This window comes from Eretmochelys imbricata, chromosome 15 (assembly GCF_965152235.1).
Source record: "Eretmochelys imbricata isolate rEreImb1 chromosome 15, rEreImb1.hap1, whole genome shotgun sequence".
In the NCBI taxonomy this organism is placed as follows: Eukaryota; Metazoa; Chordata; order Testudines; family Cheloniidae; genus Eretmochelys; species Eretmochelys imbricata.
In genome coordinates this window covers 28310048-28331610 of record NC_135586.1, presented here as the reverse complement: position 1 = coordinate 28331610, position 21563 = coordinate 28310048, and the positions used below count along the sequence as shown (strand labels likewise).

Sequence of the window (21563 nt, the reverse complement as noted above, 5' to 3'; positions counted from 1 at the left end):
ACTAGTGATGAGATTACTGTATGCATATGGATTTTAAAATATCTCATGTATCCAGTTACATGTTGTTATAAGTTCCTAAATTAAGAAAATACTCTAACCAGTGGAATGTATATTTACACCACTGCAAATATTTTCCTAGTGTTTTTGCACATACCCTTTAGATTGTTACAGGGAGTGGAAAGAGGTATAATGGAGATCTTGAAAAAACTTTGTTGCCTAGTAGTGAATAGGAGTGCTTCAGAAAAATAAAATATGGGTTCCTCTTGAACAGTCAGTATTCAGAGCAGTGTTGATCAGCTTTGGCTGGAGGCTAGATCACCATGATTTAATGGATATGGGACAGGGTAGGGGGATTTCAAGGGATTAAAAAGTGGTAGTGAATCCCAGAGGGCCTCTCGTCTTAAAACTCCTTGGGCTTTAAAATGTTGCTCGTGATATTTTGCCATCTTAGACATCCTTAGGGCAGATTTTTGTTTGCTTCTCTGTATTTTATACTTTCTATTAGCTTTTAGATTTTTTTCTGATGTTTTTGTTGTCGTCATTATGGAAACTAGGGCTTCTTATTTGTATTCATATTTAAAGATTGTTTTATTCAAATTATATTTTAAAATGCCACTGACACCGTGCATGCCCTCTGAGGAATTATCTCCTAATGAGGGGGGGAATCTTTAGAGTCCACTGGCCAGCCCCACAAGTAACTTCCAAAGGCTGCAAAAATGTTAGATTTATCAGTATTTCTGATGGATTTATTTAAACTCCAAAATAGATTGTATTTAGGACTTCTGTCTTGCTTGCTCTCTATATCTTACTAATTGTTTGATTCATTGCTTTATTTAACATTTCAGCTGCTAACACTAGTTGTGGGCTACCACTAAAAATGTTACGAAAGACTCCAATGTACACATGTGGAACATATTTGGTGATGTTGGTCCCACCTCCAGGTGGGTCAGGCAGCTCTGCGACACGATCACTGTTTGGTGGGACAAGTGGTTTGTCATCTTTGAAAAGTAAGTTGTTGGCTTTTTTGTTATCTTTACAGCAGATTTCAGAGACTCTCTTTTTTATCATATTTTAAACTGTTGAGAAATTAATTTAAGATTTATTTTTTTTAAAGTTCTTGCTTCTAGCTTGGTATACAATATTTCAGATGGGCAGTTCACAAGCCGAGCGGATCTCATTGATGCCGCAGGAAGTTCGCTTGGACGTGGTGCCCTAATACCAGGACTTGGTAAGAAATACATTTATTTTTAGGGACATTCAGTATTAGAGATAGTAATCTCTATTTTCTAAATTATTTCTTTCAATTTACAGTAACTTCCACTTTCTTTTGTAAAATTAAATAAATAAAATTACAACTTAAAAAATGTGATGTGAAAATTCTAAAGAGAGGTTTTTTCCTGATTTCTTATGCTTTGGTTTGCAAATTTTGAAGGCGCACTCTCTCTTCTAGAGAGTGAGAAGAGGTATTTACCCTAGGTGGAGAGAACTTGGAAGATTTTTTAAATATCCTTTGTATTACAAATTCTTAAAAGAAAGAGTCAGTGTTTAGAAGATTTGAACTTTCCTATCTTCACTTTAAAAAATAAATGTATTAACCAGGAAGATTTCTGCTTATATTTTCTTATTTCCCTGTGACTTTGGTTTTCACAGCTGCACTTGCATTTGCATTCTGGACTTGTATTACTTCTGCCAGCTCAATAGTCAGAATGATACAAAATACAATAGGAATAAATTGTTAAACACCAGCTACGCTAGGTACCAACAGGGTTTTAAACAATGCTTAATTAAAATGTTAACTAGGATCTATATAGGACTCACGTTGACAAGGATCAAAGGTATAATTTTTTTAAATGTTCGCTAAAATACTTTGACCAACATGTTTTGAAACTCTAGCGCAGACAGGGCTAGGAGTATTTTAACATGCTAATCAATCAAGCTGAAGGTTCACCTCAATCCGCTTAATGTCTGTCACAATACTACTAGTCCAGTCTACCCTTGAGTTTTGAAATGTGCTTAAATATCTTCTATCCTAGTCTAGACAAGCCTATAGAAGAATTTTCTGCAATCTCATGCAGTGGGGATAGTGCCAAGTTCATACTTTTCCTCTCTCTCCTTCTTATAATTTCTCAAGATCCAGCTATGACGCTCTCACGCCATTCTTGTTTTTTCGATCTATTGTGCCCACTTGTAGGCTCCTCAGGGAAGATGTCTATTTGCTTACCACTCTTCACCAGTTGCACAGCACCATACATGCCACCAGCTCTATAAATAACCTGCCAAAATGGTAACAGCAAGGCTATTAAATTCAAAACAAATGCAATTAATTATGAATAGAGATAGCTAAAGTATTTGAAACTGCTTTACCAATTTTTCTTGAACAGCAGCATAAGCAAGGGGTAAAAATTTTGAGGTCCGTGGTAACTTTTAAAAATCTTGAATGACACAACCACCTCCCCCCCATGTCCGTCACGAAGTACGGTAATTTTGTCAAGTGTCCGTTGCGCAACATGGTGGTGCCGACCCCTAAGCATAAGATGCTAGCCCCAGCATTTCAGCCAGATGACTAATTGGTAGCAAGCAATTTGAGTGATAAGGACACTGAGGAATACTAAATATAGCACTTAAGGCATTTATTTGTTGGCGCATGAGGGGTTTGCACTAACCACATTAAGAAATTTGCTTTAAAAGACTGTTATTCTTAACCCTTATCCTTAAGCACCTTGATGTGTCACATAATGTAATTGAGTTAACTTTAGAAAACACATTAAATCCACATCTGATATAGCAATGTTTGAATTGCTTTCCAAGAAAAAATTCTAATAGAAAATACTATCATCAGACAACTTTTTAATAAATAAAAACTATATTGACTCTTTTTTTGTATATTCTCTCTTCAGGTGCATGTTATGATACTATGAATAACATGATATGGACGTGCTCTAATGACTATATTGATCAATGGTGTAATCCTGGAAACCAAGCATTCCATTATGTCTGTCAGAGGCTGGGAGTTAGTCATATCATCACAGAGCCCAGAGGTGAGCATATAGTCAGCACTTTGCATAAGTGTAAGTAAAATATGAGATTAACATAGTCGAAACTCACATAAAGCACTGAACATACTTTCTTTAGAAAGCCACAAGATTAGTTACAGCATATTACAAAATTACTTGATCGTTATTGAAGATAAGAAAAAAGCTTTTTTTTGTGCATGTTTATTGGTTTTCTGACTTCTGCCTTTAACACTTTTAAAAACTTGAACAGAAATCTCTTACCTTTAATGCAGACGATAGCTCTGAAGTGCTGCAGAATTTCAGTGATGCTAATGATGGTTTCATAACATATTTTAAAAATGAATGTAAACTTGATATATTCACCTCTGTGTTCATAGAGAGAAGTGTGGTCATTTATTTTTTTTTCTTTCAGGAGATGCTATAACCACAAATGAGGTTATCAACCAGTTACTGCACCACGTTGGTGCCATGTGCATACACCAACTAAATCTGCTTGCAGCCAGTAACAATCTCCCAATAACAAATTTTTTGGGCAAACAACATCCAATTGAAGCACACCATCTCAGCAGTATTTGCGACATCATGGAGAAAGCTATGGTGAATGGAGATACTTGCATTATACGCTGCATCCTTGTTGTCTTTCAGGTATAAACAAATCTTAAATATATTTTAAAATTAACTCTGTAAAGGAGACTTTAAGAATGCAGACCAGCAAGTAAGCCTTTTTTTAAATGAATGGTGACTTTGTGTTGAGTGGAGAAGAGCTAATGGACATTAACCTAGAGATAACTTCTTATTTTGCATTTCTAGAATGTGTTATAACCTAAAATTAGACCTCTTTGAGTTCTCATCTATGTTTTACAAATTGGATAAGATCCAGAGAGGTTAAGTTATTTGCTCAAGGACAAGGGTGGTTTGTCTAGTTTTTGTTAAGACACTGATCACAGATTCAGTAGATCTGGGTTCAATTCCTGACTACCACCAACTTTGAGCAACCTTGGAGAAATTATTTAGAGTGTTGGCCATAAAAATGTTTAAAGTTGGCCTAACTCTGCTTCCATTTGAGCCACTATGTTATAGGTGCTTTCCTGTATGAAGCACTTGCCTTGAGTAGAGAAGAAATTTGTTTTTAATATTGCTGTATTTTATAACTATTGTTTTTTGTAGGTGGTTTTTAAATTTTTCTTCAGCCCCCAAACTGAGAGAAATAGAGACATTATTAGAAGGTCTGGCCTTTTACTTTGGCAGTTACTGATGGCACCAAAGAGCCAGATTTGCCCTGAAATTCAGAAGGAGGTCTGTCTAGCAATCAGGTAAATACCAATGTTACTTTGTCAAAACAAAGTGAAACTAAGATCTTAAAGATAGTTATGAAAAATCATAACCTGAATGTAATTTCTTATTTCTTAGTACACTGAGACATTCAAGTTAAAAATACAGCTAATCTGAACTTTATTATAAGAATCCAGGATTTTGTGTGTAAACTATGCCTTTGGCAAATTTTAGATAAATATGATCAGATCTTGCAAATTTGGTTGGTTTGGAGGGGAAGAAAAATGCAAGATGTTATATTAAGTGGTGATGGTGATGCAGTATGCAATAACTACATTATGCCTACTTTAAATTGCTCCTGCAGTTCCTACTGGCTACACTTTATTTCTTTTTCTTTTAACCTAATCAGGAGTATGGTGTTACATAGCTGTCATGTTTCACCCAAGAGTTGTCTGCATTCAGTGACGGGTGTAGTGTGTTTGTGTGTGTGGTTTATATATGCTTTGGGGTGAAAGAATCTATGTAAATGATGGTGGTTAGAGCAATGTTTCAGAAAGCAGATTTGAGGTTTTTTTGTGTGTGTATGGGGGGGGGTGAACAGGAGTGTGGGGACAAGTGAAGTGAGTGGGGTTTGGGGATGCTATAGGTTGAGGATGATTTTGGAAAAGTATGAAATGGGTTGCAAGGGTATCCAGGTGGCTTGGGGTGGCAGGAGACTTGTGTTTAGGGATGAGAAACCTGTGATGTATAGGAGTCCTGGGATGGGGAGAGCCCAGTGTCTTTGTGTTGCGGCATCAGCACCTAACAGATGCTTCAGCTCCCCAGCACACTAGGCAGTAGTGCTGAGGGAGCAGTGTCACAGAGCCTGAGCTACAAGCTGTGAAACCTTTCTGTGGTTTGTCATGACAGCAGAGTGACCAAGTAGAGGACAATAAAGTGGAAAAAATGCAATTGTGTATCAAGAGAATCAGAAAATGTGCATCTCAAGGGCAAATAATGTTGTCTCAGGTAACCTAATCACAGATTGCAAATCTGCTTTCAAGTGGGAAATGTTCCAAAGCTTGAGAACAAAATCTTCCAAAGATCAACCTGTGTGCCTTTCTTATAAACCACTAAGTTACAAAATGTACACAGCCATTTAAATGCACTAGAGAATAGTAGTACGTGTTTGGTTTGAAGGCCATCTTTTCAGGTTTTATATATGCTGCTGACTGTGTTTACTGCGGATATTGATAGAACAACAGTTAAGTAGTTGTTACAGTATTTGACTAGATTCATTGTTTTTGGTCAGCAAATATTTTAAAGCATTGTATCTTATGTAAGCAAAGGAGCAGATCTGTAATGTTCAGGAAGGATTTCTTCTTATTGTAGTAAAATAATAAATTCCAAGTTAACTTTGAGGTTCATATTTTCTGACTTAAATTTTGAGTTAAATAAATTGTGTTGTAAGGTACTATGAAATGTAGAATCTCCATGTGGTGATGGCTATTCTAAGTCTACATTTCAAAGTGACTTGACTGTGATCAGTCTTGGGTCAGAGACTGAGTTGGGGAAAAAACTGCAGAAATCTTGGCTCCAGTTCACTCTTGTAAAATGAACAGTAGACCACACACTTATGTTTGGTATGAGACACATTTAATAAGGTAAAACATGTCCATATAGTAGCTCCTTTAACACTATAAGCCAGTGGTCTCCAAAGTGGGGTGCGCAAGACAATCGATTGTGGGGGGCGCAGCAGGAGGAGCACCGCAGGAGGGAAAAAATAAAGGGGGGGGAGGTGGGGCGGCCCTGAGTCCTCCGGCCCATGGATGAGCAGGGGCAGCCGCGCTGCTGACGGCCGGAAAGAAGCAGCACTTTCCCCTTCAAAGCTGGCCAGAGAGAAGCGGCGCTTTGAAGGGGAAGGCGCTGCTTCTCTCCGGCCGCTGGCTGCGCGGCTGCCCCTGCTCCTCCTGAGTCCTCCGGCCCATGCTCTCGGGGCTGCATTCCGAAAGGGGCTTTAGAGTGCAGGCCAGGGCCCCGGGGCTCCTTTAGCCCAAGGCCCTGAAGCCCCTAAAGCTCCTGCGTTCCGGGTGGCCCTGCCCGGGTTGGGGAGGCAGCTCCCAGAAGCACTGCGCACACCCCTGCACCAAACAGGAGCTGCTCCAGGTAAGTGCTCTGCACCTCCTGCCTGCCCCAGCCCTGAGCGCCCTCCCACACCCTAACTCCCTCCCAGACCCCGTACCCCCACCCTGAGCGCCTGCTGTATCACAAAGTGTTAAACCAAGATTTTCAAAAATAGTAAAGCATATTCAATCACACTGCTCCCACTAAAAATATTATTATTAATAATTTTTTTTAGTGACAGCAAAAAGGTTTTTTGTACCGTTAATAAATAAAAAAAATTATTTTAAAAATATTGTTTTTCATCTTTATCTCATCGTTTTTAATTTGTTTTTGTGTGTGTTTTATAATTTACGTAATAGTACAGTAGTACATGTCTATAAGTTATACATAAATATACATATATTGGGGGTGCGTGCTCAAAAAATTTTTACTGATAAGGGTGCGAGATCAAAAAAGTTTGGAGACCACTGCTATAAGCAATCAGGAGCACATGCCTGTGCACAAGGATGGTCTCTTACCCTTGATATGGTGAATAATTTATGCAGAGGGGACAAACTATTAAAGGAGTGGAAAAGACCACTTATTTCGAGGTGTATCTATAGCAGTGCGGTTCCAACACTACTGTACTTCTGGCTCCCTGTTTAGTTTAAAGAAGGATTTCCATAATGGGTCAAAGGTTAATGAGGTTAAAGGAGTTAATACCAGTAAAAGTTCTTGGCTACTGGCTTTCATTTCCTATAGCTCTTATTTCAGATATTTGATTAGCGCTGGTGGAGACAGGGAGAAAGCAGCAATTCTGCTTGGATTTGCAGTAAAGCTGTCATCCTGTGTTTGACATTGGTCTGTTTGTTACAGAAATGACTGTGCTATCGTATGTTACAATGATGACTTCACTGTAGGATTTGTCAGGAGGGAGCAGATGGTTCTGAGGGGGGAAATCCTCTGCTTATTCAACAAAAATTATTTGATTAGCAGAAATCACAGAGGAAGAATTTGCAATTCTATGACAAATTAATCTAAATGTTAAGATATGTTGGATGTCTTTCCTTAGTATAAAAATGTCTTTTTATAAAAATTCAGGCAACCATATAGAATAATTCTAAGGGTGATAGCTATACAATTGTAAGTTCCAAATTTTTAATGTTCTGTTTCCCATGTTTATAATGGAACTATTTTCCTGTCACTCATTATAAACAAATGTTAAATTTGACTTTTGATTTCCCCTCTTCTCCCCACCCCACCCTTTTTTTTTTTTTTAGCTCTGGCTTAAATATCCTATATCCTGGAGAAGTGGAAATTAATAACTTACTTAAGTTGGTCTTGACGGAAGGTGAGTTTTTATTGATACTCTGGAGAATAATTTTTTTAATTTAAAAACTAAGCAGAGAGAGGGCGGTTTTGTCTTTTTTCCTGTTAGTAGTTTTTATTTCTGGGATTAAAGAAGTTCAGGAAAGTGGTTGAATGTTAGACTATCATAAACTAACACTTCCCTGGAAGTTATAGAATGTTTTTAAGTTCTCAGTGCTTTGTCTGGATGTGTGGGGAAGGTGAAACACTGTATCAGAGTAATGGCAAGGTCTAACTTAAAACTAGAAAGGTTTACAAATCTGTTTTGACACTATTCATAATGTACTTTGTCTAGCCTGAATATCGTACCTAACAGGTATGCAGCAATTCCTCAGAAAGGGCCCTCATCTTACACACATCCCCACTGTATATCATTTGAAAAATTATTTTATGTATGTGTAGATGAGGGACGATGTGGAACTGTCAAGTGGTGTCCTAAATCTGTAGGTGAGGTGAACCAGTGTTACGCAAATTGTGTGTCATTTTTGCCCCGCACTTCCAGAAACATTGCAACATGACTGACTACAGTTTTTACTGTTTACGTTAATTTCAGTATCTTAATGTGGTGTTTATTGGTAAAAGCTACCAAATGACAACGTAGTAAAATATTCGTATTGGTTTTACATGGGCAAGTATTTATTTTCCCCAGAAATTATGAAGCTGTTTAGCATGTGGCAAAAATGGTGAATACCAACATTTTGCAATATACTAACATGAATTGTTTTCACATTGCATATTCTTATTTGTCAAAATATGTCACAAGTGATGTTAATCGTTCTCTATATTTAGAACTGAAATTTGCTGACCAGATCAGTCTCTCTCTGAAGGTTGTGCACCAGTAGCAGTAGATTGTGTGCCCACAGTTTGTACTGTGTAGTGGATAGATATAAATGTATGTGAATTCGTAATATCCTAGACTATCAGGGTTGGAAGGGACCTCAGGAGGTCATCTTGTCCAACCCCCTGCTCAAAGCAGGACCGATCCCCAACTAAACCATCCCAGCCAGGGCTTTGTCAAGCCTGACCTTAAAAACCTCAAAGGAAGGAGATTCCACCACCTCCCTAGGTAACTCATTCTGGTGTTTTAGCACCCTCCTAGTGAAAAAGTTTTTCCTAATATCCAACCTAAACCTCCCCCACTGCAACTTGAAACCGTTACTCTTTGTTTTGTCATCTGCTACCACTAAGAACAGTCTAGATCTATCCTCTTTGGAACCCCCTTTCAGGTAGTTGAAAGCAGCTATCAAATCCCCCCTCATTCTTCTCTTCCGCAGACTAAACAATCCCAGTTCCCTCAGCCTCTCCTCATAAGCCATGTGCCCCAACCCCCTACTCATTTCTATTGCCCTCTGCTGGATGCTTTCCAATTTTTTCACATCCTTCTTGTAGTGTGGGGCCCAAAACTGGACACGGTACTCCAGATGAGACCTCACCAATGTCGAATAGAAGGGAACGATCACAATGATCAAATCGCTTTGCCATTTGTAAGATTTTGTACATACAATGTAGCATCTAGTCTGCCTGGTAGAAGGTTTTAATTTGTAATTGCCTATGCATGCAGTACTAGCCTTTGAAATATTCTGGAAACTAGCTTTTAATTCAGTTACACGTATGCATAGGCAAGTATTAGAGTTAGAGATGACAATACACAGCTTCATATTATGAATATGCAAAAGCTATGAGAGAAAGAAGTGTCCTAACAAGAAGTAATGAAGACTAAGTCCGCAAACAAGTCCTTGCCTCTGCACCTGAAGAGGGATGAAGAGCATGTTACAGGAAAAGTTATTTACTTGTTTCCATAATATAAGAACTAGGAGCCACCAAATGAAATGAATTGGTAGCAGGTTTAAAACAAAAGAAGGAAATTCTTCTTCACTCAGCGGACAGTCAACTCCTTGTGGAACTCCTTACCTGAGGAGGTTGTGAAGGCTAGGACTATAACAGGGTTTAAAAGAGAACTGGATAAATTCATGGAGGTTAAGTCCATTAATGGCTATTAGCTAGGATGGGTAAGGAATGGTGTCCCTAGCCTCTGTTTGTCAGAGGGTGGAGATGGATGTCAGGAGAGAGATCACTAGATTATTACCTATTAGGTTCACTCCCTCTGGGGCACCTGGCATTGGTCACTGTCGGTAGACAGAATACTGAGCTGGATGGACCTTTGGTCTGACCCAATATGGCCATTCTTATGTTCTCTTACCAACCATGTCATCAACAACATGACAAACCCATTTGACCTTGAAGTACATCCAAGGATGCTTATCAAAATATCTACTAAACTGCATGTAACATCAGTTGTATGGGAGCTCTACTGAAAATAGCAGATGTTGGTGAAGAACAAATGGAGAGATTTGTGAGAGGTGCACTTGATTCTGAAGAGAGACAGCTTCTTCAGCTGCCCAATCAAGAAATCTGGCATCAAAATACTTGCTGACATGGCCAAGAAGAACAAATTTAAGTCTGGCAAGGGAGGGACAGTCACATTAGATACTAGTTTTCCACAGAGCCTTGTCCTTCGCAAGATGCAGTGATGATGTTTCAATGGGAACTGTTCTTAGTCAGCCAATAAGACCTGTGCCTTTGTCCCACTGATGGAACAATGAGAAGAACAGACAAAGCTGAATTAGGGTATCAGCTGTAAAATCAAGCTGGAATAATTCATGAGCTAAGAGCATGGAACAAAGAAACCACAGTGTACATCCAAGATGCCATAGCTGTCATACAAATGATGACTGAAGACAAGTTCCACACATTTGATGAATGGGCTGCTGAATATTTGAGGCAGCTCCAAAAAGGATTTGACAAAGCTAATTCTGTAATCGAAGTCTGTGACAGATATGACAACAGTAACTCTGTGAAAACTACGAAGAGTCCGGTGGCACCTTAAAAACTAAGATTTATTTGGGCATAAGTTTTTGTGGGTAAACTTTCTGTGAAAAACTGCAGAAAGACAGCGCTGGACAGGATTTAAAGATGGATGCAAGAAATACCAGGCGATTGGTAGACATCCTGTGCCTCAGTGGAAAAAGTTTCTAAAGTTGACATCCAGTAAGCAGTCACTTGTAAAATTCCTCTGAGTTTATGGTTCAAAATCTACCTGTGTGTGTAGGAGCACACCCAACAGAAACACTCCTTCTTGACTGAGGCTTTTCCAGTGGTGAAGGAGCAAAGTCCATTGCCAGTAGAGGTATTGAAGAAGCCCAGGACTTGCACAGTCCTCAAGTGGAAGTGGACAGAAGGATGCTTCTGCATGTTGTATGTACCAGTATGGCATTTGTATCAAAGACACTGTAGTAATTAGGTCACGTGATACAGTTGTTTTGATCCTTGCTGTTCTCTACTTTCCAAGAATGGAACATATAGATAATGTGCGGATTGAAACAGATACCATTACCAGCACAACTGACAAGCGTTGCTTCATACCCGTGCATGCAAATTGTGATGCACATACTTCCGATGAAGTGAGCTGTAGCTTACGAAAGCTTATGCGCAAATAAATTTGTTAGTCTCTAAGGTGCCGCAAGTCCTCCTTTTCTTTTTGTGGATACAGACTAACACGGCTGCTACTCTGAATACTTCCTATTGTACACATTAACAAGATGACTGTGTCATCCCGATTTGGTGCTCAGAAAAAAATTGTTTAATGTTGTCAAAACAAAGGGACCTTACCACTTAAAAGATCTTGCCAAATTGGAAGAGAGTGCTGGACAAGCCACAGTTTTGGAAGTAAGGAAGTTGGTAGCAGTGCTGCAGTCAGACCAAGAAAGAAAAGATCTATAGAGACCTGAATTGCTTGTGCCTCAATCTACTCTCAGTCAACTCATTCCCTTTGTTACTGCATCAAAAAGGACAAGTCACTGGGTCACTAAAGAGTCAACTGTCTGTAGCCAGGACAATCTTCCCTGCATAGACCTATGTACATGCCAAGGCAGTAAAGTGAGTATGGTAACCCACTCACTCTTGACAGAGATCATAATGATGAACAAGATGATGATGATGATAACTAAAAATGTCACTAGTGCTAAAAAAAAAAAAAAAATTATATAATACACAAGTTAAGAAGAGAGTGTCTGTACATCGGATTATCCACAATACAAAGTTTGTTTTAAAAAGTCATAAGATACATATAGTGCATAATCAGCAATAACCCAAATTAAGGTGAATAAATTTAACAATACAGTTTAGATATTAGAATCCGAATACTCGGGTACATCACTAATGAAAAGTTATACGGAGAGTTGGTTGTAGAAAGCAAATATAGGAATGAATGTAGATTGTCCCTCAGTAATTGAGCATTTAGGGTAGATTGTCCAGTTGGAAAATACAATCCATGAGAAAAAAGAAAAGGAGTACTTGTGGCACCTTAGAGACTAACCAATTTATTTGAGCATGAGCTTTCGTGAGCTACAGCTCACTTCATCGGATGCATACTGTGGAAGCTGCAGAAGACATTATATACACACAGAGACCATGAAACAATACCTCCTCCCACCCCACTGTCCTGCTGGTAATAGCTCATCTAAAGTGATCATCAAGTTGGGCCATTTCCAGCACAAATCCAGGTTTTCTCACCCTCCGCCTCCCCACACACAAGCTCACTCTCCTGCTGGAGACATCATCAAACACACACAAACTCACTCTCCTGTGTGTGGGGGGGCGGAGGGTGAGAAAACCTGGATTTGTGCTGGAAATGGCCCAACTTGATGATCACTTTAGATAAGCTATTACCAGCAGGACAGTGGGGTGGGAGGAGGTATTGTTTCATGGTCTCTGTGTGTATATAATGTCTTCTGCAGCTTCCACGGTATGCATCCGATGAAGTGAGCTGTAGCTCACGAAAGCTCATGCTCAAATAAATTGGTTAGTCTCTAAGGTGCCACAAGTACTCCTTTTCTTTTTGCGAATACAGACTAACACGGCTGTTACTCTGAATCCATGAGAAAAGTATTTCAGTTACTTTCCCCACTGCGCTTCTCATCAGCACTCCAGCTCATCCGTCCTGGTATTGCCAATGTCCGGTGATGCGTTCTAGGTAGATGTCCCTCGACCACCTGATGGCGTCCGACACCATGAGTTGCTGCATCAGCCAAGCGTAGCGCTGACCGATTCCACATTCTCTCAACACTCACTTATTACTGGGATCCCATGCACCCAATGATACCTGTACAAATTGATTATTAGATTTTGTTTTACCTTTTAGATTCTTGTGATGCATTGAGGTCACAAAGAAATCCAGTGTTATATCCTGAAATAATACATAGCGTCTTTAAATTAAAGAAACGAATGCAAGTACTTCCGAGTGGTCATGTTAATGTGTTGATGGTGTCATTCGTTATCCCCATTTCTGTGGTAACGGCACCGCTTGACAAGTCCATATCATACCTTATCTTAAAGTAGACACCATAAATGTTGATATACATGTGTGTAGAGAGGCTACATTGTCGACCACAGTGGTGGTATCTTCCACTCAACTAAATCAGTGAGTCGTTCAAAATTTAAAACAGTACTGCATATATGCAGTAAGTCTCAAACTGCTTATATGTCTGTGGAGAATCTCAATAAATTGTAAGCATAGTTACTGTTAGTCAGAAGTGTATGTCCAGCAACATTCCTTATGAATTAATAAAATGTATCTAAAGAAGGCTGTTTTACAACATTTTTCATATTCTGCCATTGTAGGAGAGAGAAATAGTGGGCTCTCCCAACTTCGTGATGTGATCCTTACTAACTTAGCTGAACAGCTTCAGAACAACAGATTTGGAAGTGAAGATGACGATCATTACAGGTAAAGTGAAATAACACAGTTGTCGCTGTTAATTTGTATTGAGGTGCATTTGGCTTGTCAGCATTATTGTAAACTGAGCTACTTTCTGCCTAAACAACTCATTCCCTTTGTTACTGCAGTTTGAGCTAATGCTAGCCTTGAGTACATACTGTACCATTTGCTGAAAGCGCTGAATTCCCCTGGTGGTTTGAAGTATTATGGAACTTTTGGAAATTTCTGTAGAACTGCATAAGTGGTTTGGAGGAGACTTTTGTGAATTCCCTGATAGTTAAATGAGAGCAGATGACGTTTTATTAAGTGTCACTCTTCAGCACTGAGACTATCACCCTCAAGAAGCTCTAATGTTTACTTAAAGATTGACGTTTGGAAGGGGTTTCTTTTTATTAAAAAAGAAGGCTTCACTTGATGTGGACTCTTTGGAGGTACAGTGAGCAAAATGAATGCAGAATGTACTGATATTTTAAACATGCCAGAGCTATATCTGTCTTGTATTATACTGTGGTCAGAGACATTTTATTTTTCAAACATCTTTGATATCAGAGTGCTTTGGTTGAACATATTAGTGCTTGAGCATCTCTGATGCAGTCATTCAGTCAGTGTAAACTAATTTGTAATATGGTTTGTCAAGACTTCTCAGGTGTGTTGAATGTATCAGTCATTAATTTTCTTTAATTATAAATCATCGACATCTTCTCATGTCTTTCCTGCATTTTTAAAGACTAAACGATGAGCTTTTGCACTACATTCTCAAGATCGTTGTTCGAGAATCTTGCATCTTAATCACCAAGTGCCAAACTGTATCTAAAGATGAATTTCAAAGACTTCTTTCAACTGTGCCTGTAAGTAAAATGTATTTGTTGAAAATAGTCAATTTGCTTAAGTTTTCTTTCATTTCTTGATTCCAGCCACCCATTCCCTTTTATGTAGAAGGGTAATGAATACAATAATGCAGTCTTGAAAAGGAATAGGGGAGGGAGTTTTTAAGTACATATTGTTCCAAAAATAAAACCTGATTAATATTACTGAATTAAAATGCTCATGAATAGAAAAGGGGGCAGGACACTTCCATTACAAACTGATCTTGTATAATAGTGTGAAAGCAGGTTAACATATTGATACGTTTTCCCTGGCATCTTGCAAACTGTTTCAATTTTAACATTTACTTTTGTATAAGGTCTTTCAAAGTTTCACAGAATGATTTACAAAATGGATTAGAATATAGAGAGAGCCTTTTAGAGTTGTGTTTAATTATGCATACAAGTAGAGAGGAATACTGTATGCTCAGAGTTGGGAGATGAGTAAAGAGCTGAAATTTTGAGTAGTAAAAATTTACATAGATATTTTTGCACAACCGTTAATGAGTAGGAGAACATGAGGTTGCAGCAATGGGGAAATAATAAGTGGGATGAGGTTTGGGATCTGTTGTTTTCAGATTTACTGCAGTACTTTACTATGTTAGTAAAGTTACTAATTCTCATTTCAGTTTCATTGACCTGCACTCCTCGAATCTCACACCAGAGACTGTGCGTCTCCTTTCACCAAAGATTTCATGTTTGAGCTCTGCAGTTGAGGTCTCATGTTAAGACTTCATTACCTTTACTATAAACACTCAAAACATATACGCATACATTTAGTGTTTAATTACAACTACATTTTTGAAACAAATTTAGTGCTTTATGATGCTTCATTCTTTTTAAATGTTTCACCTACTTATTAGTTCACTAAATACCTTGGTCTCCCAGCCTTCAGTATGAATTAGTGAGATTCTGCTGATTCAGCAAGGACTATGTAACTCAGTGACAATAATTTGTTCAGTAACAGGAATTGTGTGTCTTTCTTGTACTTTTTTCCCCTGTTTGTTTCCTTTTTCATACTTTGAAAAAGCACAAGGATTGCCTGTGCCAAGTCTGATTTAAAGAGTTCAGATAATATAAAATGTGCTTATTTATATTAAAGGCTGCATCTTCATGTTTGCGGTATCTGATGGCTGTACAGAACCACCTTCTGAGTAATACTATTTTGATTAAACCTGATGAAAATGATGACAGTGACAGCTCCTTGCAGGGAGAGACATTGAAGGTACAGGTAAACACCGAGTTTTATTCTAGTATGCTTTCTACGGCCAGTGTTCTTCTGACAGTTCTTATGTTTCAGCAGTGCAACTTACTGGTAGAATCTACTTGTGTTGTCAGTTTTTGTTGTGTTGAAGTTACATAGTGGAAGTCAATACTGTCCCATACTTCAGCTAGAATCTGTGATTGTTCTTTGTATAGTTTCATTTGACACTATATTGTTAGAGTCTGCCAGCACTTCCCTTCTAAAATTCTGCGTCAAGGCATTTCAGACTTGGCTGTTAAAGGACGTAGGTGTCTTCTGGACTTCATGTATTTTTTTAATTTCATATTTAGACTAGCTTTGGAATACAATTTTAGACATCATCTACTCTAGAGATTTTTATATGTAAACTTACCGCTTTCAGAAGATATTTTGGCCTCCTGTAACTATTGACTTCACTCACAAAATTTTTGCTGTTTTTTTAACTAAAAATGGAATGGTCTTTCCCCTGATCTCTATCAGCATGACTTTGCTAATCTTCAGAGCTTGCTGCTAGGCCCATCTTTTCTCCCTGTCCCAGAGGGAGCTGGGGGAAAGGTGAGGTTGGGGGATTATGATGGTTTCATTGATTTGAGGTTTACTAAATTGTGACTACATTTACACTGCTGCTGGGGTAGTGCTGTCATTACATAAGTGTCAGTTTTGTCCCAAAGCTCAGGTTGTTTTTGTAATTTTTCTCATAATCTTACTAGTTGTATTGCTAAAGTCATTGGGCTGTTTCTGTCTGCGGCTTTTGATAGGCATTTGTATGCTTGTTATCTAATGCCATTTATGTTCAAGCTTATTGAGTAAATTCTAAATGTTTCAATACTATTGTCTGTCTTTTTCACTATTCACCCATGTTCTCATTGTTCAGTTTCTCTCTACAGTTATCCTCATACCTTCTAGGGCATTCTATCACCACTGCAGTACTCTGGACTGGGGACTCCTTCCCTCCCTAGAAATTGCGTGTGCATCCTGTAAAATGCACCTAGTTTCTCCCAGCACTTTAGGGCTTAGCATTACAAATCAATTTTAAGTCTTGGATGAATCTACTACCATAGGGTTGCCAGGTCACATTATCATTATTTAATTTGGAAACCCATCATTTTGTTCAGTTGTCAGTTGTTTATTGTCTAGGAATTTAAGTATTATTGTATAACATTTTGTACCTAGGAGCTAAAGACCAGTATTTTGGCTCTTGCTACACAAATCCTGACTGGATGTGATGAAGTTTTAGAAATACTGCAACAGGTCACTATAGCTGTTATAAACAGCGACATTTCTGACAGAGAGCAGAGGTAAGACAACCTGAATTCATACTTTTAGCCTGAAATATGTGTGCTGCTGCCCATTGTGTGAACCAGCTTGCTTAGTAAAGGGAAACTAATACTATCAGAATTCTTACCTCCCTTTATTTTTGTTTTTAATTTAATAATCAAATTATTGAAGGGCAGGAGCTATTTCTTAATATGCATCCGATGAAGAGCAGCTCACGAAAGCTTATGCTCAAATAAATAAATAAATCTCAGGTGCCACAAGTACTCCTTTTCTTTTTGCGGATACAGACTAACACGGCTGCTACTCTGAAACCTGTTCTTAATATGAATTATCCTTTGGCATCCCTAAGGCAATCTTCCTTTGGAGAGCTTTGAATTGGGCTTTCCGTAAATTGATTTCAGTCGTGTTAACATAATGTACAGATCAACAGAGATACTCGAAAATCATAAAAGTCTCTTTAGCGCTATAGTTAGTCCAGTTACTTGACTAAGTATCATAAACATTATAATAAATGGAAACAACCTTAATCGCCAACATCCTTTTGGAATCCATCCTGCTAGAATTTCTGTAGGTTAGGGTCTGAAGATCTCTTTGGCGGCAGCATTTATATCCGTCACATTCCTTAGTGCTACTCGAATATCCTTCATATATCATCCAAGCAGCACCCTCTGCCCTCTTTCTTCAGGCAGGAAGTGAAAGCTGGGAATGGAAAACAAAAAACTCCCCAAAATCTTAAGGGTTTTGAAAATGTCTCCATTTTGGAAAAGGAAGAGTTAGGCCTAAAAGTTATTTGAAATATCCAGAATGAAGAAGGCTTTTCTAGAAAAAATCCTGTTTCAGACTCTAGCCTTTGAGCTGCATATTGTGTTTGCACCCTTAGGGTCTGTGTTATGTCTTTTGGAATACATCCCTTTTTTGGGGCTGCTCTCCATACGTACAGACAAGGTTTTTGGTGGTTTTTTTCCTCATACGTAGTCTTGGAGACTCAGATGCCTAACAGCACTTTTATATTGTAAGGAGTTGTGGGCTGGGCCCTGCGTCTGCCTTTGTTGGTACAATGCATAGTATATTGGGTGCCTTGATCTCAACCAGGGTCTCTGGGCACTACAGTAAATTAAGAATTTAATTATCATTCACCAAACAGTCTTCTAGGACTGTCATTCCTAAATAGGAAGAGCTTACCAGAAAAGACTGTGAATCTTATCGTATATGTTATGAGACACTGGAGTGTTCAGTACGTATTACAATAGATATTCTCAGTACACTTGCACATAAAAGTTTTCTGCTGCACTTTGAATCATTTACTTACGCAATCTGATTTGGTATTAAACTCATTTCTTTAAATAAAAATAGTAGTGGCATTCTATGAAAAGAATTGTTAGTGTGCACTTTTGACTCTTGTTGCAGGTTAAAGGGCCTGGAACAAGTTACCAAAGCTACTATGCTTGGTCACCTGCTTCCGGTATTACTGACGTCTCTGATGCATCCAAATTTACAGACGCTAACCATGGCCGATGCACTGATGCCTCAGCTGGTACAGCTGGTACTTTATACCAGTCAGGTATGGCCATTATACAGTGGATTGAAGTATAGATTTTTAAAACAAGTTTAATATTTATGTGTTTAAATTTATAAGTGGTATTCTCATGAAGGATACCAGGGTAAAATATCAAGACTAAAGAATAATGGTGAAATGTTATCTATATTAGCTCTCCAAAATGAGCTGTGCTGTTGGTGGGGTTCTTCCACAATACAAAGATTGATAAAAATGTAATAAGAACTAATCACTTGTTATTGTTTTGGATCAAAGCTGTCCTTGCGTTGTTCACATACAAGGAAACACATGTTAAGATCTAGTATGAAAAGACCAAGTCCTTATACGTTCTAGCTCAGGGGGGTCAGAGGCTTACCCCGTTCCCCACGGCTCTCAGGAAGCAGCAAGCATGAGCCCCTTCCAGCTCCTACGTACTATATGGAGGTGTGGCCAGGTGGCTCTGCGCTCTGCCCTGTCCTCAGGTGCTGCCCTCGCTGCCCATTGGCTGCAGTTCCTGGTCAATGGGATCTGCAGTGATGGCGCCTGTGGTTGGGGCGGCGTGCAGAGCCTCCTGGCTGCGCCTCAGAGCCGGCAGGGGGACACGCTTCTGGGAGTTGCTTGCGGTACGCACCGCCCGGAGCCTGCACCCCTGAGCGCCTTCCTCCCCCTCCCCCCCGCACACCTATCCCCTTCCATAACCCTGATCCCCCTCCCACTCCCCTCCAAACACTTCGATCCCAGCCAGAGCCCCCTCTTGTTCCCCAACCCCCTCATCCCCAGCCCCACCCCAGAGCCTGCACCCCCAGCCAGAGCCCTCCCTGCCCATCCCTGATCCCCCTCCTGCCCTCTGAACCCATTGGTCCCAGCCTGGAGCCCCGTCCTGAGCCACAAACCTCTCATCCCCAGCCCCACCCCAGAGCCCTCCCCCCGTGCCCCAACCTGGAGCCCCCTCCCGCACCCTGAACGCCTAATTTCTGGCCCCACCCCAGAGCCCTTACCCCCAACCGCACCCCACCCCCAATTTCATGAGCATTCATGGCCTGCCATAGAATTTCCATACCTCGATGTGACCCTCAGGCCAAAAAGTTTGCCCACCCCTGTTCTAGCTAGAAGCAAATTTCTCCAAATTATTAACACATGGAGAATTTTCTAATTTGTGATGGTGTTTATACAGCTACATTAACTAAGTTTTTCCCTTAATTTGTTAGCTCAAAGGTTCTCAAACTTTCATGGCGAGGACTATATCCTACAAGAGATTTTCATACACCCACTTCCCTTCGCATGGGCAATTTGACAATGTCCCTGTGGCAACAACAGCAGTTGTTTATATGGAAAAGTAATAATAGGAAAGCATTTAATTTATTTTTAGCTTTTTAAAAAATATGTGATTTAGCCACTAGAAACAATGAGGAGAGCTGGTGGCATGTTTCCAGCCAGCTCTCTACAAACCATCAGCAAGTGGTCCATGGATCACAGTTCAAGAACTGCTGCTTGGCAACTACTAGTAACAGAAACAGATGCTGTCCATTGTGCCCTATCCAGTTTAAGTTACAGCATTAATAACTATGCAGCGTAATATTAACAAGCTTCAGAAACCTACACAGTTCTTACAGTGAAACATGGTCTTCATGTGTTTATAAAGTTGTTTGTGTTTGTTGCAGACGGCCTTGTTGCTTAAAACCCAGTCTCCAGTTTTCTCAGAGGTGGGCAGTTCCCCCAGTGGTACCTCAGAGCAGAAGGGCAAGCTGTTCCCTGATGAGAGGTGATTGCCTCTTACTCCCATTATTCACGACTTTTGTATTGAAAACACTCATTTTTTAATTATGTTGCTTCTGGTCTGACCATTGCTGAAGAGTGAATGACTCATAGAAGCAAGGATCTTGAGGGGTCAGCATTACAGTAGTCTGAATCTACAAAGCAATTTTACATAACAAGGCTTTACAAAGTGCATTTAATTTTTTGAAAAGAAATAATTTCCCATAAAGAGTAGAAATATGGGTCTAATGGGAAGCGTAGATGAAGTATAGCATGCGTGTGTGCTCTCGCTAGCTTTTGAAAAGGATTTCTGCATGCTTGAGTCCCAGGTCAATGTACAGAATCATAGAGAGCTTTATAACAAAATGTGGTTCACTGTAGCTGCATAGAGTATTCTAAATTCATTGTAATTTTTAAGTAGTAATGGGCAGGATGTAATTTATCTCTAGTCCTGGTTTTAAATCTTAGGTCACAAATGAAAAGAATATAGTCTCAGCTTAAATCCAGTTATCATGTGCAAGTTTTGTTTAATTTCACATTTAAGCTTTTGGTATTTGCACTCGTAGCAAATTTGAAAGCAGTTTTTTGAGATATGTGAAATGCAACAAATTCCTTTGCACTCCAGACTTACATAGACTTGAATGAAATGTTACGTATATATTCTTCTATGATGGTCTTATCTTTTATCAAGTATTATCCCAGGAGGGAAGATGGATTATGTATTAACATTCAAAGACTGGAACCAGTTTATAGTACAATACATTACTTGTTAGATACAATTTTTTCCAGGGCTTTCTAGATTTCTAAAACTGTGACATATCCAAGTTTACAGGTTACAGCTTGGCATGTTTTATTTGTAATGTAAAGAGCTCAGGTTATTTAAGCTGCCATTGTACCCTCAACACACCTGCTTAAAGTGATTAGACAAATATTTTGTTTGCTGTTAATAACCCGAAGACAATTATTAGGCTTTTTAAAACATTTTATGGTGGTGTTTGAATATATAATACAAAACTATATGTGTACATCTTCAGTACTACCTTTTAGCTTTTTCTGTGATTTCAGAATATTAGAAGAGAAAGAGGAGCCAGGTTTTCTCACTGGCTTGAAAATCCCAGCTCCCTGGGCTGCTGGGAAAACTGTAGAAACAGTGCATCCTGTCAGGGACAACTATAAGTTTAAAGAAACTGTACATATTCCAGGAGCCCGCTGTTTATATCTTAGATTTGATAGCAGATGTTCTTCACAGTACGATTATGATAAGGTAAGCAAGGGCCAGTACAGAAACTTCTTTATTATGTGTCTTTCATTAATGTTTCTCATTTTCATCTTTGCTGCTCCTCCTCACCCATGGCACCTTATTACTAGTAACGAGGAT

At 39.2% G+C, this 21563-nt stretch overlaps 1 protein-coding gene across 3 annotated transcripts in view; it reads left to right on the top strand.

Moving 5' to 3' along the window:
• Window positions 1-21563, top strand: part of HECTD4 (HECT domain E3 ubiquitin protein ligase 4) — a 127452-nt gene that overhangs the window by 45156 nt on the left and 60733 nt on the right. For all 3 annotated transcript variants that reach the window (XM_077835284.1, XM_077835283.1, XM_077835285.1), the window contains exons 9-21: window positions 846-1007; window positions 1115-1228; window positions 2898-3038; window positions 3427-3659; window positions 4182-4327; window positions 7649-7719; window positions 13416-13521; window positions 14240-14360; window positions 15478-15606; window positions 16792-16916; window positions 18304-18457; window positions 20092-20192; window positions 21251-21449. In XM_077835284.1, the coding sequence (XP_077691410.1) occupies window positions 846-1007; window positions 1115-1228; window positions 2898-3038; window positions 3427-3659; window positions 4182-4327; window positions 7649-7719; window positions 13416-13521; window positions 14240-14360; window positions 15478-15606; window positions 16792-16916; window positions 18304-18457; window positions 20092-20192; window positions 21251-21449 (1802 nt within the window). The remainder of the gene's footprint in view (window positions 1-845; window positions 1008-1114; window positions 1229-2897; window positions 3039-3426; window positions 3660-4181; window positions 4328-7648; window positions 7720-13415; window positions 13522-14239; window positions 14361-15477; window positions 15607-16791; window positions 16917-18303; window positions 18458-20091; window positions 20193-21250; window positions 21450-21563) is intronic.